Below are 14,546 nucleotides of genomic sequence, written 5' to 3'. Positions count from 1 at the left end.
GGCTAGAAGTAGCGGCTCATGATGAGGGACGTGGTCTTGTTGACACCCTGGTGACCTGCTGTAGGGGCAACATGGCAGACCTGGAGGATGGCCTCCTCCTCCGTAACCCTGATGACACAAAGGTGTTTCTGGATCTTGGGGTGAACATAGTGAAGAGTGCCATCTAGTAGTACATACTTGTTGACCTTCTTTTTGAACTTTTGGAACTCATTAAAATTAAGAATGACTTAAAGGTGCTGTAGGCAGGATTCTACGTTTCCGCCATCTTGCTTAGGTTTACCTAACCCAGCACAGCCAATCCTGTCCTGTTTTCTCTGACATCACGCCCTTGCGCAAATTAAGCCCCTCCCACAAGAACGTGTGACGAACGCCCCTCGACCAATCATGGTTAGAGCCTCAGGGGCTCTTCTGATTGGTCAAAGATACCTGGAGCTGTTAAGATTCCTTTTCAGCTCAGAACAGAGACAGATAGAAACGCTGCGCCCTCGCGGTAGTGCAATTATGCTACACCCCTAAAGGATTATCAATGGATACTCTAACATTTAATCCAAAGAAAACACAGAAAAATTAGGATTGACTAGCAAAATCCTGCCTACAGCACCTTTAATTTGGGGCAGCTTCAACTGTTGTCATATAATGGGTCTTTGTCATTCAGTGTGTTATATTTTAAAAGTTCATACAAGAGCTAATATATACCACAATAAAGAAATTTTATTTTCAAAATGTTGTTTTGCTTCTATTATATGTGTGTATAATTCAAAACTTAAAAAAAAAAAAAGATTATTCCCTAAATTTGGAGGGGGGGCCCATTTTCCATAGGGGGGGGGTCTATATTCTGCTGCGGAATCTGGACCCCGTGTCCATTTCCCAGGGGGTTCATATTCCATACTACACCGGGTTTGTTCATGTTGAGTAAAACAGCTGCTTTTCAAAAAGTTAAGAAGTCTGTGACTTTGCCTCCAGGGTGTAGAACCCAACAAAACCTCTGCACGCTGCTTGTCTGGTGGTTTGGTGTCATCATTTTTCTGCTCAGGACAACATTGTCCTCCATTTGCATCGCAAAACATGTTAACGTTAGCTTGGTTTAGTGATTGGTCAGCCGGGAAACGGGTCACTGTGGTTTTAGGCTTCTATACCATTGGCTCAGTTCAACAACAGTCTACCAAAAATTGCTCTGCAGTCAGTCGTGGATTGTCTCGCTGCTGCCTTTGATTGATGCACATCTGCGACATCGTGTCAGACAGACCCAAGCCTGTTGATAAATCCCCTCCTCTATTGCTTGTGATTACCACCAGCAGGTTGACGTCAGCAGCTTGTTTACTGTAAATCTCTCATGACAAGTCACAAATTCAGCAGCCTTTAAGATCCACCTTTTAACGCTCCTCGTTCCCCCCTCCTCTTAACCTGTCCTTCCCCTTTCCTCCTCGTTCATCACCTTCCCCTTTGTTTTTTTAACTATCTTCCCCTCACCCAGCTTCCTTGTTTCTTGCCCTCCCCCTCTTAACCCCACCCTGTAACACCACCTCTCATTTTTCACCTCCTCCCTCACCTCCCTCAGCCTCTCGGCACACCCCTGTCGAAGAAATTAGTTTACGTAATGTGGTGCTGACTGACTGGATGGCTGTCCATCTCCTGAGATAATGGATCTCATTTGTACGTCTCCTTACACACACAGACACACACAGACACACACACACACACACACACACACACACACACACACACACACACACACACACACGGGACTAGACTCTGAAGTGACTTAGCTTGCTGCTGGTGCCCGCTTCCTGTCCTCCTCTCATCTCTCTTTCTCACTGTCTCCCTTCTTCAACTTCTCATCCTCCCTTTTTCCTCTGCAGCATTGACCCTGCCTCTCTCTCTCTGTCTCTCTCTCTCTCTCTCTCTTTCTCTCTGTGTTTGTGACGCTCGTCTATTTCTGGCTCATTCGTTTCTTTTTCTCGCTCTCTTGAAACCAGTCTCCATCACCACTTGTTGGCTGTCCTGCTTATGGTTCCCTGCTCGTCTTGATTTTCTTGCTGTCGCACCCCGTCTACCTCTCCTCAGGTCCTCCCTCCCTCCCTCCCTCCTTTCCACCGTCATCTCCCTGAGTTTTTCCATCTATTTCTTCATCTCAATGATTGACTCTCCTGAGAATCCATCTCCCTCCCTGCATCTCTCCCTCATAAATTTGGTGTGACTGCAGTATTTCTCTCATTTGATTTTTTTTTTTCACCCCCTCCTTGTCTTCCCTCCTAATGTACTTTCCTCTGTACCCTCCAGCTCTTGATGCCCCCCACTCCTTTTCCCTGTATCTTTATTAACGTCATGCTTTTTTTTTTTTTTTTTAATTCATTTTAGTTTCATCAGTTCAGTTCTCTCATTTGGATCTTTGTGGGTCTCTGTGGGTAAAAGGCCTTCTGCCTGTTGTGCTTTTAATAAAGCTGCACACCCATTTTGTGTGTCCTAATCAATAAACTCCGGCCAGCTTCCACAGACAGTCCAGCAGAACATATTGGAGAGTGCTGATTGATGACTGAGCTGTTTACAGCCTCAGTTGTAAGATTGTGTCACTGTCTTTTTAACCCTCTTAATCTTTGCTGACACATCTCTTATCTATTTGCAATAACACGGAAACTGGAAAAAAGGGAGAAGCTCGCCATTGATCACATCAGTTTGTTTACAAAATGATGCCAATCAAGAGACTGATGAAGCTGTGACGACCAATAGGAAATCACGGCTTTAATACACTCACAGACGACTCCTTGAGGATTCAAATTGTACCCGTTGTTTTTGAAGTACAGTCGGGACCATGTAGAGCCCTGAAATAGGCAGCAGACAATAGATTTACACTGTGTAGACTGACTGGGATGTCTACAGACAGAAAGAGGTAGACAGAAATCTGCCTCTGACGCCCTGAAATTTAACAGTCTTTTAGTTTAATTCTCTCTTCAAAGACCATTTTTTCCCTCCTGTGCAACATTCAAATCCAAATATTTATTTGTAAAGTTATGAATCCAGTTTTAAGCTCAAAAGAATAATGATATCTCCTAGTTAAAGCAGCCTTTGAGTACGGTTTACAGGAGAGAGCGAACGTTTGACATCCAGCTGATGCGACTGATGAATGTCAGAGAAGCAAAAAAAAGTTCCTTTTTTCCATTATTAAGCATAACTGACCAGAGATTTTCACACTTTTTAATTAGTTTTCAGAACATGCTGGTTGTTAAAAAAAGTACAGATATTAAACAGATAGCTCGGTCCTTCACTCAAGTCCCCAATGGAAAAATGAATTGAACACAAACTGGCTTTGAAAGTTCCATCAGACTGCAGAAACTGCAGCATCACTGCTGATGAGCCTCCACATAAAAACTGTGATTTCATGCCCTCATTTCACACTTCTTTATCTGTCTGCTGCTCCCTTCAGGGGTCGCCACAGTGGCTCATCTGCCTCTATCTCACTCCGTCACTTGTGTCCTCTACTGTTACACCATCTATGTCCATGTCCTCCTCCATAAATGCATTTTCCATCTTCTCGTCTTGTCTGGCAGTCCCATCACCAAATTCCTTTGTTTCATGTCTCCACCTTGTCTCCTTTTGAACATTTCTGCTACTTTTGATGTGTCTCTCTGATATGTTCAGTTTTTGTTTTTTAATGTTGTCCATCATGGCCACTAACAATAAAACAAACTTTGTTTTCATGTTGCTGCTGTCCTGCCACTCGGCCCTGACACTTGTCTCCTCTCCCTCTCCCCCGTCACTCTTCTTCACCTCTGTATCGCTGTCCGTCGCTCTGGATGGATGACACCGGGTACTTCAGCTTATGAAATACACCATCTGGCTCCCTCTTATTCACACATATCTATTGTGACTTTGTCTCTGTTGACCTGCATTCCTCCTCTCACCAGGACAGACCCCAATAAGAAAACTGATGCAATCTTACTTATGTAGTTCCCGTCTTAACATACAATGTGCTCAATCCATCCACAAGAAGCCGTTTTTGGTGCAGGGCCTTGCTCGAGGACACCTGGCCGCTAACAGAGGGACATTCTGTAACAAAGTCATTGAGAATCCAGCACATTGTTTAACAAAAACTCTCATTGTATCCACAAAGCTCAACACAGTCCGGTTCATACGGCCTTTATTGGGTCATCTGGGTTTTTTTTTTTTTTTTTTGGAAAACAGTGAATTATTTTCAGTTTCCTAAAATTCTCCCAATGCAACAGAAGCGCATCCTGCCTGAGGCTGCAGTGCAGGACGTAGTTCTGCCGCGAGAAGCTTCACCTTCATTATAGCAAATGTTTTTGTGTGTGCAGAATTTCATCCACTGGCTTCATATCCAGCACAGCGAGATATTTGAGGGGCGAAATCTCAGCATGTGCACCTCTTACAACTGTGTTTGGCTTTGCTTCCTGTCCTGTTTGTGGCTCAGATGTCTTATTAGCAGAGAGATGTGGGTGAATAACAAGCGAGCCTTGTATAGAAAACTGCGAGCGCGGAGAGCAGGCGTGGCCCCGAGCTGCAGCTCACTGCAGTGTCGCTCCCAGCTGATCTCCCTCCTCTTTGTACCGCACCTTAACAATGACTCGTGTTAATTAGGTCGGGAAGTCGAAGCAAATACTGTCCTCCATCGATTCTTGTAATCAATCTGGCCCCTTCTGCCTTATCAGCCTGGATGAAGAGGCAGCCGGGGTTGTCCTCACGCTCGCATCCCGGAGCCGCACGTTTAGACTATGAAGAAGAACAAAATATATCCAATAAACTGATCTGTCCAAGTCTATGCCTGCAGCCAGCGCGCCGCCTCTTTCCTCATCATCGCCGCACGAGCCTTAGCAACAGTCGGCTGCTTTGTTGTAGCGCAGCATTGCAGTTGACTAATTATTGTGCAATCCCAGTAAGTAAGCATGGCAGAGTGCTTCCAGTTTTAATGAGTGCTGCACAAACTGTTTCCATGTGTCCAAAGCTGCGTTTTCAAGAATAAATCAATCACTCTGATTTGAAGTTGTTTACATCAAAATCAGCAGGGACTGTTGGAATTACGCAACGTCATAATAAACCATTTAGAATATTCCGTTTCCTGTTATTTCAACTGCTGCGACAACAGGCTTAAAAAAATGCTGATTGGCAATACATTTTAATTTTTATGCTAACATTTTCATACTGTAAAGAGATTTTTAGCTTACTTCATTGTTCAGTTTGTGTTCCAGTAAGAACATTTATTTATTGCTCAATGTAGATAATAAATACTGCTGCATTACGATGCACTCTGGATGTCATATTGTCTGTCCGTTTATCTGTTTAGCAGACTACTTGTGCACGTCTCTAAAATCCAGACATACTTCATGATGTTAGAGTCAGTGATCTTTCTTGAGAGGGCACGATCACTTCCAGGACTCCTTGTTCCTCTCTGTGCTGATGGTTTTTTTTGCAATAACAAATTTCAAAGCCCAGAAAAATCATTTAAACACCTGGATCTGCACGTGTGGAAGAAGCTGGACTGACATGCCTGAGAAATTACACTCATTTAGACGCTGGATGATGCAGATAATGACGATAGGCAAGCTGGCAATTTAGCTCAAGTAATTGATAGATGTTATAAAACTGGATAAAGTTGTTTCTAATGCGTGGCGTCTTAAGTATGACTGGACAAAAGTACTGCTCACGTGAATCCTCTGTAACCTCAGACCACTATGAAATACTTGTAGCATGAGATGAAAAGTGAGGCCTCTTTCCTCTATATCTTTATGATCGATGAGATAATGCTGCTCCCTCCCCTCCTCCTCCTCCTCCTCCTCCTCCTCCTCGAGTTCATCTCTTCCTGGCATGTAATCGGTCCTGTTGCAGGGGCATGCCGCTCCGTGGCAGAATATAGCAGCGGTGTAATTAATCGAATCCTCTCGCAAAATATCTGTTGGATTACACGTGGCGAGCAGATCCCCCTGCCGTGAGCCAGATATTATTTAAACAGATGCCTGACCAGCGGATTCACACGCGGCAGATGTGTCCCGGGATCAGAGGGACCGCTGTTGGTCTTCAGAGGTCTGGAAGCAGAGTGGGACGTGAGGTGTTCAAATGCGTCTGAAATTGGTGAGAAAAACATCTTCCTGGTACAGCAACGCACTGCAGCACAACGCACTGAAAGAATATTAATGAAGACGAGCTGTCTGTGTGGGGGGAAAAAAAGAATATGTTCCGAGCTCTTCACAGCTATGAAAGGTTCTGATGGGAAGCGAGACAGATTTCTGTGTTCGTGTGTGAGCCGAGGAGACGTGGGGAACAGACTGGCTGCTGTTTAATACATTACAAGGGAACATGGCGACCCATCGATCTTATCCCCTCTGCACTCAGTGGCTCGTCCTCTCCCACAATCCACTGGTGTAGGATTACAGTGCGAGGCAGGCAGAAGTGCTGCCAGAGACCGAGTGTGTGTGTGAACTGCTCACAGGTTCTCGTAACGCCGTCCGCCCCTGGACGTTTGGGCATCTTCAGTCACAGCAGGCCTGTGACAAATTGCCCCGTACCTGGTAGTAAGAGTCTTGTGACTTTACGCTCAACACGAACAATATGATGTTCTGTTTGCGCACGCAGTAATCAAAGGTATTAAATTGTAATCTGTGTAATCAGCTCTCCAGTTGAAATTAAAACCTAATCAATCCTCTCATCTTTCAGTCACAAACACTTTAATCAAACCTGCTCCCGCAGTTCAGTCAGCAGCCACCTTTCCTCCTCCTGCTCCCGAGCCTCCGAGCAGCTTCCGTTAAGGCTTTACATGCAGCAGGCCGCTGTTCTGTCTCATTTATTAATATCTTCACTCACTTTACTCCTAATTACTTTCTCCTCCCCATCCTCTACCTCCATCTGTCTCTGCACTAACTCAGCGGGGCTGGCTGGGACCTCTCCTCCAGGTTCTGTGTTGATCCCAGATCGTCCTGCAGTCTCTGGAAACACCAGTTTCAACCAAACCAAACTCTCCTACTCCCATCCTGCTGCTGCTGACAGCATTGGGACACGTACTTCTCTCCAGTCTGGACTCGCAGACTGTTGTTATTGTCTAGATAGATCTTTAAAAACTACCACTGCGCAGAGAAATAAAACTTTGTGACGATATCTAGAGGCCACCAGGACTTCAGCAGTACAGTCACCTATAAACAAGAGCCACGATACGTCGCATTATATTTGAGAGGGGATCTGATTTTGGAAAAAGGAGCTCACCTACTGCATTTCAGTAAAAGCCAGTAAAATATCTATGAAGGCATCAGAGTCACGACAAGGCGACAAAAGACTAAGACTGTTTAGTAGGGAAGAACTCTGCTTGTGCGATGACCTCTCTCCTCTCACAGCTTTGAGTGAGTCTTGTTTCAGGTTATTGGCAGAAAAAAAACCACCATTCTACACAACTACACTCTTCTTTGGCAGGACAGACTTGAGTTTTCCACACATTGGTTGTGAGAACTAGACGGCTTTGAAAGTATCTCTCCTGTTTACCGGCGTTTTCCCGTTGCATTATAAACGGCGCTGTGCGTCGGCTTTTCACTGTTAGTGTGAAATGTCGAAATCTGTTCCTCAGTCCAATTTTTTTTTTTGCTGCAGTTACCTGAAACGACAAACCAGCTCCCTGAACGCAGGTCTATTTTCAGCCTGAGTGTTTGCATGTGGTCACGGTGTGACAAAGCAAAATTCAGTTCACAGGAACAAGGTTTCCCTCTGAGAGCGGAGCTGCTGCCAAGTTTAGTCCAGCAGCTTCTGTTTACTCAACTCTTTGTTTAAAACAAATTTTGGCTTCATTTTCCCGTCAGGCGAGTCATATCTCCACATATCTTCACTGTTATTTCAGTGTGTTCCCTAACGGCTACTTTGTGTCCCTAAAGTGTCAACAAAGGTCACAAGAGGAACAAAGTTGCAGCAAAGTTGCGACATGTAATACATAAACCATACCAAGAAAGTGAGCGTGCAGCGATTTTAAGTGAAACCATGAAGTGCACAACAACGATGCCTGGAGTCAATCAAAACACAACTTTACAAGCTTCACCACGCTGTCCCTTCATTTTCCTGTTTTCTTCTCAAGTGTGGTTTCATCGCAGAGCAAACGACACCCACTAGTGACTTTACATGAAAGCTGCACTGTTTTCAGCGTTTCTGCCAATTATGTGTAAACGGACATCGTTTTTAACACGTTGCTGTGAAAATGTGAAACCTTTCTAAAACGAAATGCAACAGTAACACATTTTCACCTGAAGCATTGTTATGTTTCACGTTTCGGGCCTCAGTGGGCCGGGGTATCCGAGGGCTGGTTTTTACCTCAAAGTGGCAAAATCTTGTGACTCAATAGTTTGACAAAAACTCCAGTAATTTGTTTTTTGCCTACAGTTTTGGAGATCGTCTTTGTTTTTTAATGTTTGCATATATCCTGTAGGACTCACATCATTTTAGTAGTGTGTATTTACAGTTCTCATGTTTGACATCGTTTGTCGGTCTGAAGTGTTCTCAGGATGAAGCCACCCTGCTCTGTCCGTCACCCCTTCCTTAACCTGCTCTCTCTCTCCTCCACAGCTGAAACTTGAAGACCGCTCCATCGTCATCAGAGACATCGTGCGGCGGAACAACTCAAATGTAGGTGAAATTCTTTGTCTCTTTAAAGGTTTTTCATCTCCCCTCTCCTTTTTTTTTTTTTTTTCTCTGTCGAATCTCTTTGTCAGTCACGTCACTGTTGGTGTCTCTCGGTTCCATTTGCTGCGCCAGGCGTGACTGGAATACTGTCGCAGTTCCACACTTGCAGGGGAGACCTTTTTTTTTTTGTGCGCCTGTGTCTTTCCACAGCGCAACAGCTCCCAATCTGAATGTAAATCCAACTCAAAGCTCTGAGACGTTCTGCTAGTTAAAATTCATCAGGCGTGGTCTTGTTCACATTCGGTCATGAAGCATTTTGCTCTGAATCGAAGCCATTACTGTTGGTTTGTGGGCAGGAATAACGTGACGCTGGAATCTGAAGTTGTGCGACTGTTTCTTTTTCTGTTACAGGACAACCAGTGTGGTATTGTGACAAACATTGACATCGAGTGTGCAGTGAAATTAGTGGGAACAAACTGCGTCCTGTATCCAGTCAACAGCAGAGACCTGCAGCACATCTGGGTAAGACATGAGATATTTACACTTCTCCATACAGATCTGGATAAAGAATAAGAAGTTTTGGACAAGCAGGTCTGGGAATCTTTGATCACTTTATGTCCACTTTGACCTCATGTGGTCAAAGAAAATGGTGAAGAGAATTGATGAATGGATCGGATATCCAGTCCAAGTGACTCTATAAATACAGAAAAGCAAATGTATAAAGATATTTTGGATTGATGAAATATAAAACAGTTGTTCTGTGACTCGTAGTGAAATTGTCAATGTAACACCAGTATTTTGATCATTTAACATACAGGGGGCCAATATTTGAGCGATCTGTTATTAGAGTCGTGCAGGTTTAATGGAATGGAGTGTGACAGAATGACTGACCTCCTCAAGCCCTAATCTTCCCCGATTCAGAGACCACACGCTTGACGACAGCAAAAGACAGATAGCACATGATTTTTCTCTTCTGATCTTGGAGTGTGTGGTGTCGGTGACAAGCAGAACACACACTAGTAGATTCTTCAGCCAAGAATGGGCTCCTTCAGGTTCAGTCCTCTGTAGTCAAACATGACTTTGAACCGTTTTCCTTCATGTCATCATCTCTCCTTCAGCGCGATAGTTTAGACCAGAATAAAAACATTTTTAGCTTTGATCAGGCAAAGTTTTATGATATGTCTGTCTGCGGCATGGACTCGGGCCCCGAACAGTTTTCATTCATCCTGCTAGCTTTGATCAGGAGGAGAAGATCGGGACAAAATTCAGCCCGATTATCCTGCAGTGCTTATCGGCATTGGGCATACCGAAATCTGACCTGTGATCTTCTCACCTGTGAGGTGAGACAGTTGATTACTGGGTCTAATAATGGGGAAAAAAAACTGCTTTATAGTGAAACACTGGATTTAGGATTGAAATTATGATTGGAAGAGTTGGTGAAACACTGTTTACGGTTTAATCTGAGTCCATGAAAAATGGCGCTTCAGATTTTTTTCCCGCCGTGGGATCTTTGACTCCTGTTACATAATGTGACACTTCAGTTGACTGTTTTGAGAAAAATGATGGTGACAAGGCACAACCGGTCAATACAGTAAAAAAGGCAAAAGTGAAATGCAAACAGAAACACGAGCTTTATTATTTGAGTTTATTAATCCGTCTTCAATACTGATGGATGTGGAGTCATGTGCCACAAGCTGCCAGCGTCGGTGCAAAGCATTAATAGACTGAACTGGTTGATATTCTTTGGTCATTTTATTCACCTAATGAATGCAATGAGGGGCTGACCTGATGATTTAGTTTGGTCATTTAATGAAGTGGAAAAGGCTTTTGACTTTGCGTTTCTTCAGTCTTTCATGTACGGCGACTACATAGCCTACGACTTCTGGCTGGGGAAAGTGTACGACCTGACCAATCACATCATCCTCAAGCTGTCCAATGGAGCCAGGTAGGCTGTGTGTGTGTGTGTGTGTGTTGCTGTGTGGCAGTCTGTCAGCGTTGGCGAGCGCGCTCCTGCTGCCTCACATTCATCAGTGCCACTTGCGGTAAACGTCAGCCCGGTGCGCTCTGCCTCCCTGCAGGTGCTCCATGAGCGTGGAAGACGGTGCAAAGCTTTACGACGTCTGTCCACATGTCAGCGATTCGGTACGTAGCCACAAGCTCCCGTCCGTCACTTCAGACCCTTTAAGATCACGCTCAGTCGAAACACTTGAGGCTGAATCCGTTTTATGTTGCTGCTTTCAAGTTCTTTTTTGATGTCGTGTTCATTACTGTTCATTCTTTAAATGCATTTATGTCCTTTGACTTCTCTCTCTCTCTTGTAAAGCTTGCCTTCTTGATTTTTTTCTTATTTTAATTTGCTTGGTCACATTCAGAGGTATGGTGATTGGTTAGTCCTCTCCATGCTGTACCAAATCAAACATGCAGACCTCATGATCCACTGAGGCAGCCCGGCATCCAGCAGCCGATGCACTCTTTCTCCTCATCTGTGGTTGTTCACCTGTTTGTCGTTGGTTTTCAGGGTCTGTTCTTCGACGAGGCGTACGGCTTCTACCCGGGTCAGGTCCTGATCGGTCCCGCCAAAGTCTTCTCCAACGTACAGTGGCTGTCAGGGGTCAAACCGGTGCTGAGCAGGAAGTGCAAGTTCAGGGTGGTGGTGGAAGAGGCAAGGCAGCGATCATGACGATGGATCTTTATTGTTCTAACAGCCTTCTTTCCTCCTCATTGATTTGTTGTTGAAGTTGTCTTATGTGTAGATGTGCTTCCCTTGGTTTTCTAATTCTAATGAAATATATTTGTCTGGTCACGTACCGATCGGGTCGCCGTCGTCGTAAAGGTCACTGTGCCTCTCCTCAGGTGAAGGTGGTGGAGCTGAAGGTGACGTGGATCACAAAGAGCTACTCCCCGAAAGGCTCGGACAGCGTTTACCCCCCTCCCTCCACCATCACACAGGAAAACCTCTGCAGGTCAGTTCAGCCTGTCCACGCCTGACCACAGTCAGTCTGCTCTGAGGAGGTTTTCCTCTTTGGCACAACGTCAAAAAACTAAGCACAGATTGAATATGAATTGAAAAAAAAAAAAAGTTTTTTTTCATCTAATTTTTTTTCAGCTAACAGCAAATTCCTTGTCTTCCCCTCTGCTGTAGGGTGAGGCGTTTGGGCTACTACGACCACACCCAGAGGCAGCTGGGAGAGCGGGCGCTCTACGTCTTCCCTGCTAAAGGAGACGCCACACGCATCACCTGTGAAGGACCCGAGGGTGCCCCCGTTCTGCCCGAAGACCCCGTTGCCAGAAAGGTGAGGATCCGTTCATAAATGAAGTTAGCTGTATGGGAAGGGCTTCAGTTTTGTGAGTCACTGAGTGTAGAAATGTAAAAACAAAAACCTGGATCCTGCTTCATTCAGAGGAGGTTCTGCAGTGTGGAAACTACGTTCTTAAAAGTATCTGCGTCTGTCCTGCAGCTGAAAAGGATGTTCAAGAAGGATTCAGGGAAGAAGATGGACAACGTCGATTCACAGGGTAGGACACACACACACACACACACACACACACACAAATCCTTTTCTTTTTTTAATTTTCATTCATTTTATTCCTCAGGGTATGTAAATACATTTAGAGGCTGACCTAATATAATGATGATGATAATAATAATAATAATAATAATAATAATAATAATAATAATTTTTATTTATCAGTGCCTTTCAGATCATAACTATATTGCCACATAAGGATCTCTTGTTCTCCGCAATAATTTGATCAGGATTGAAGCAGCTAGAGATTGTTAGAGTGTTATACAGCTTTCAGTCTCTGAGAGCTGCAGGCAGACACCATGAATTGAAAACGCTGTCTTGTGTTTATCGTGAGAGCCGATCAGGCTGACCTCAGACCAGCTCTCAGAGATGGTGAAAGTGTCAAGCAGGAAGCTTCTTGTGTGCATAAGCAGTTCCTGCATTCTGCTGTGGGGCATTAGTTTGTGTGAGTTCAAGCATGAGTGACTGTTTATTTGGGCGAACGATATAACAAGTCCCCTACCTGTAACAGCACTGAGCCTCGTCCATGGTTAAGTGTCTGACCCTCATTTTGTCCTCACCCTAACCTTTAAAAAAAAACTTTTATTTTCCTCTGTTTGTGTCTTCATCAGCTTTATATTTCCTCTTGTAAAGAAAAACAAAGCTACAGATGCTCATTGCTCTATAAAAGTGAAGCCCGCCCTATCCTCTGATCCCGTCACTGCTGTGCCGAATATCACAAGAAACAAATCACATGATTTAGCACCAGACGTCTGACAGGAAGTGCAACATTGGGAAAAATATTTTCTGAGAAGTTACGAGACATTTCAGCTCAAACAAGAGAGCCATCGCTCAACATCAACTTCAATATTAAACTGTTATAAGATAAATGAGTTTTTTTTTTTTTTTTAACTCCCGTCTTGTATCCCCACTGAAGTCGCTGCAAACAACATATCTTTATGCAAAACAGAGTCGGAATAATTTAAAGTCCCTGTGAGACATCTGGCCGTTCTTTCCACGGATGAAGCTCAGTGCAGAGAAAACAGGCTAATTGGAAACTGTGCTGAAGTGCAGCAGACTCCAGCTGAGAGAAACACTCGTCTGTGTCGCTCTGTGAAGCTCCGTAAGCACAAAGTGACGTTACTGGAATATCTGCAAGAACAGGGACGGGCAGGTTGGATCATTGTGAGCCCCACAAAATATTCCCCTCGCTACCATTTGGCCGAGCTGTGCACGAGACGATGGCGGATGATTTAATGAACCAATTCTGTCCGGAAAATATGCATTAAAGTAGCATCCAGTGGCTGAATATTTTTCATATGGAAATGCCTTCAGTGCTGCAGTAATTATAATTGATGTCTGTGTTGAATGTGACTGGAAAGCTGGAAAAGTGTTTCAGAGACATCTGGGTTGTTCTGAATCTGCTGATTATTTGAGGTTTTATTGGTTAAAGATAGAAATTATTCATATTTACCTGTAAAAACAATTGACTCACTTCTGAATTATAATTCCGTTTTTTTTTTTTTTTTAATTTAGCACCAGTGAATTTCCTGTTGTAGAATATGATCTGATCTGTAAATTTGGCCGCAGTCCTGTTGAATTCATTTGATTGTTTCCAACCAGGTGAGCACAAGTCAGAGCACGCAGACCCGTCGCATCCAAACAACAACGGGCCGGCGCCCGTCCAGAACCCCGCAGACTCCCAGGGCACCAACGACACGACGGCCGAGCACGGCGAGCAGGACGCCGACGACGAGGCCGCAGAGGACACGGACGACACCAGGTCCGTCTGCGCCAACCTCTCTGCACCTCAGTCCTTGCTTTTGTCGTGTTTGCATTTCAATCCTCGTGAAAGGCGCGTGATCAACACGCCACTCAAACAGGATGTTCACAAGATCGCCTGAGCGTGTGTGTGAATTGGCCTCACGCCCGAATCTGGATGAACTCCAGTTCGCTGGAGTCGAAAAATCCTTGAAGCGTATTGAAGTGTGTTACATCCAAACTTTTTACAGTAGAGCAGCATCTCTTCCACCCATCAGTGGGTTTTAATCCACTTTCAGAGTCATTTACAAGAAAATAATGTCATTTGCCTCAAACCTGGCACTCGGGAGCCATGTGTCATTTTCCTGTTGGTCATAGTCCGTTGCCACAAACTGTTTTAACACATTTAGAGTTTCTAGTTTATGATGAAAGAATTAAATGCAGATCAAACCTGACTTCTCCCCCCCCCCCCGTCTGCAGCTCTCTGACGTCGTCGGCGAGCTCCACGGCCTCGTCTCAGAGCAGCGGTCTGGGAACAAACCGCAAGAAGAGCATCCCGCTCTCCATCCGCAACCTGAAGAGGAAGCACAAGAAGAAGAGGACCAAGTTCTCCCGCGAGTTCAAGCCTGGAGACCGGTGAGTTCTCCTTTCTCCTGTTCCGTCAATGTTTCTTTCAGA

The 14,546-nt window shown here is 44.6% G+C and overlaps 1 protein-coding gene across 2 annotated transcripts in view; it reads left to right on the top strand.

The window, feature by feature from the left end:
- ube2o (ubiquitin-conjugating enzyme E2O) overlaps positions 1-14,546 on the top strand; it is a 31,470-nt gene that overhangs the window by 9,579 nt on the left and 7,345 nt on the right. For both annotated transcript variants that reach the window (XM_030094630.1, XM_030094632.1), the window contains exons 2-11: positions 8,545-8,604; positions 9,013-9,123; positions 10,449-10,546; positions 10,680-10,743; positions 11,120-11,263; positions 11,455-11,564; positions 11,744-11,894; positions 12,060-12,117; positions 13,731-13,890; positions 14,349-14,504. In XM_030094630.1, the coding sequence (XP_029950490.1) occupies positions 8,545-8,604; positions 9,013-9,123; positions 10,449-10,546; positions 10,680-10,743; positions 11,120-11,263; positions 11,455-11,564; positions 11,744-11,894; positions 12,060-12,117; positions 13,731-13,890; positions 14,349-14,504 (1,112 nt within the window). The remainder of the gene's footprint in view (positions 1-8,544; positions 8,605-9,012; positions 9,124-10,448; positions 10,547-10,679; positions 10,744-11,119; positions 11,264-11,454; positions 11,565-11,743; positions 11,895-12,059; positions 12,118-13,730; positions 13,891-14,348; positions 14,505-14,546) is intronic.

The sequence above is a fragment of the Salarias fasciatus genome, chromosome 6 (assembly GCF_902148845.1).
Source record: "Salarias fasciatus chromosome 6, fSalaFa1.1, whole genome shotgun sequence".
In the NCBI taxonomy this organism is placed as follows: domain Eukaryota; kingdom Metazoa; phylum Chordata; class Actinopteri; order Blenniiformes; family Blenniidae; genus Salarias; species Salarias fasciatus.
This window is presented reverse-complemented; position numbering and strand designations above follow the sequence as displayed.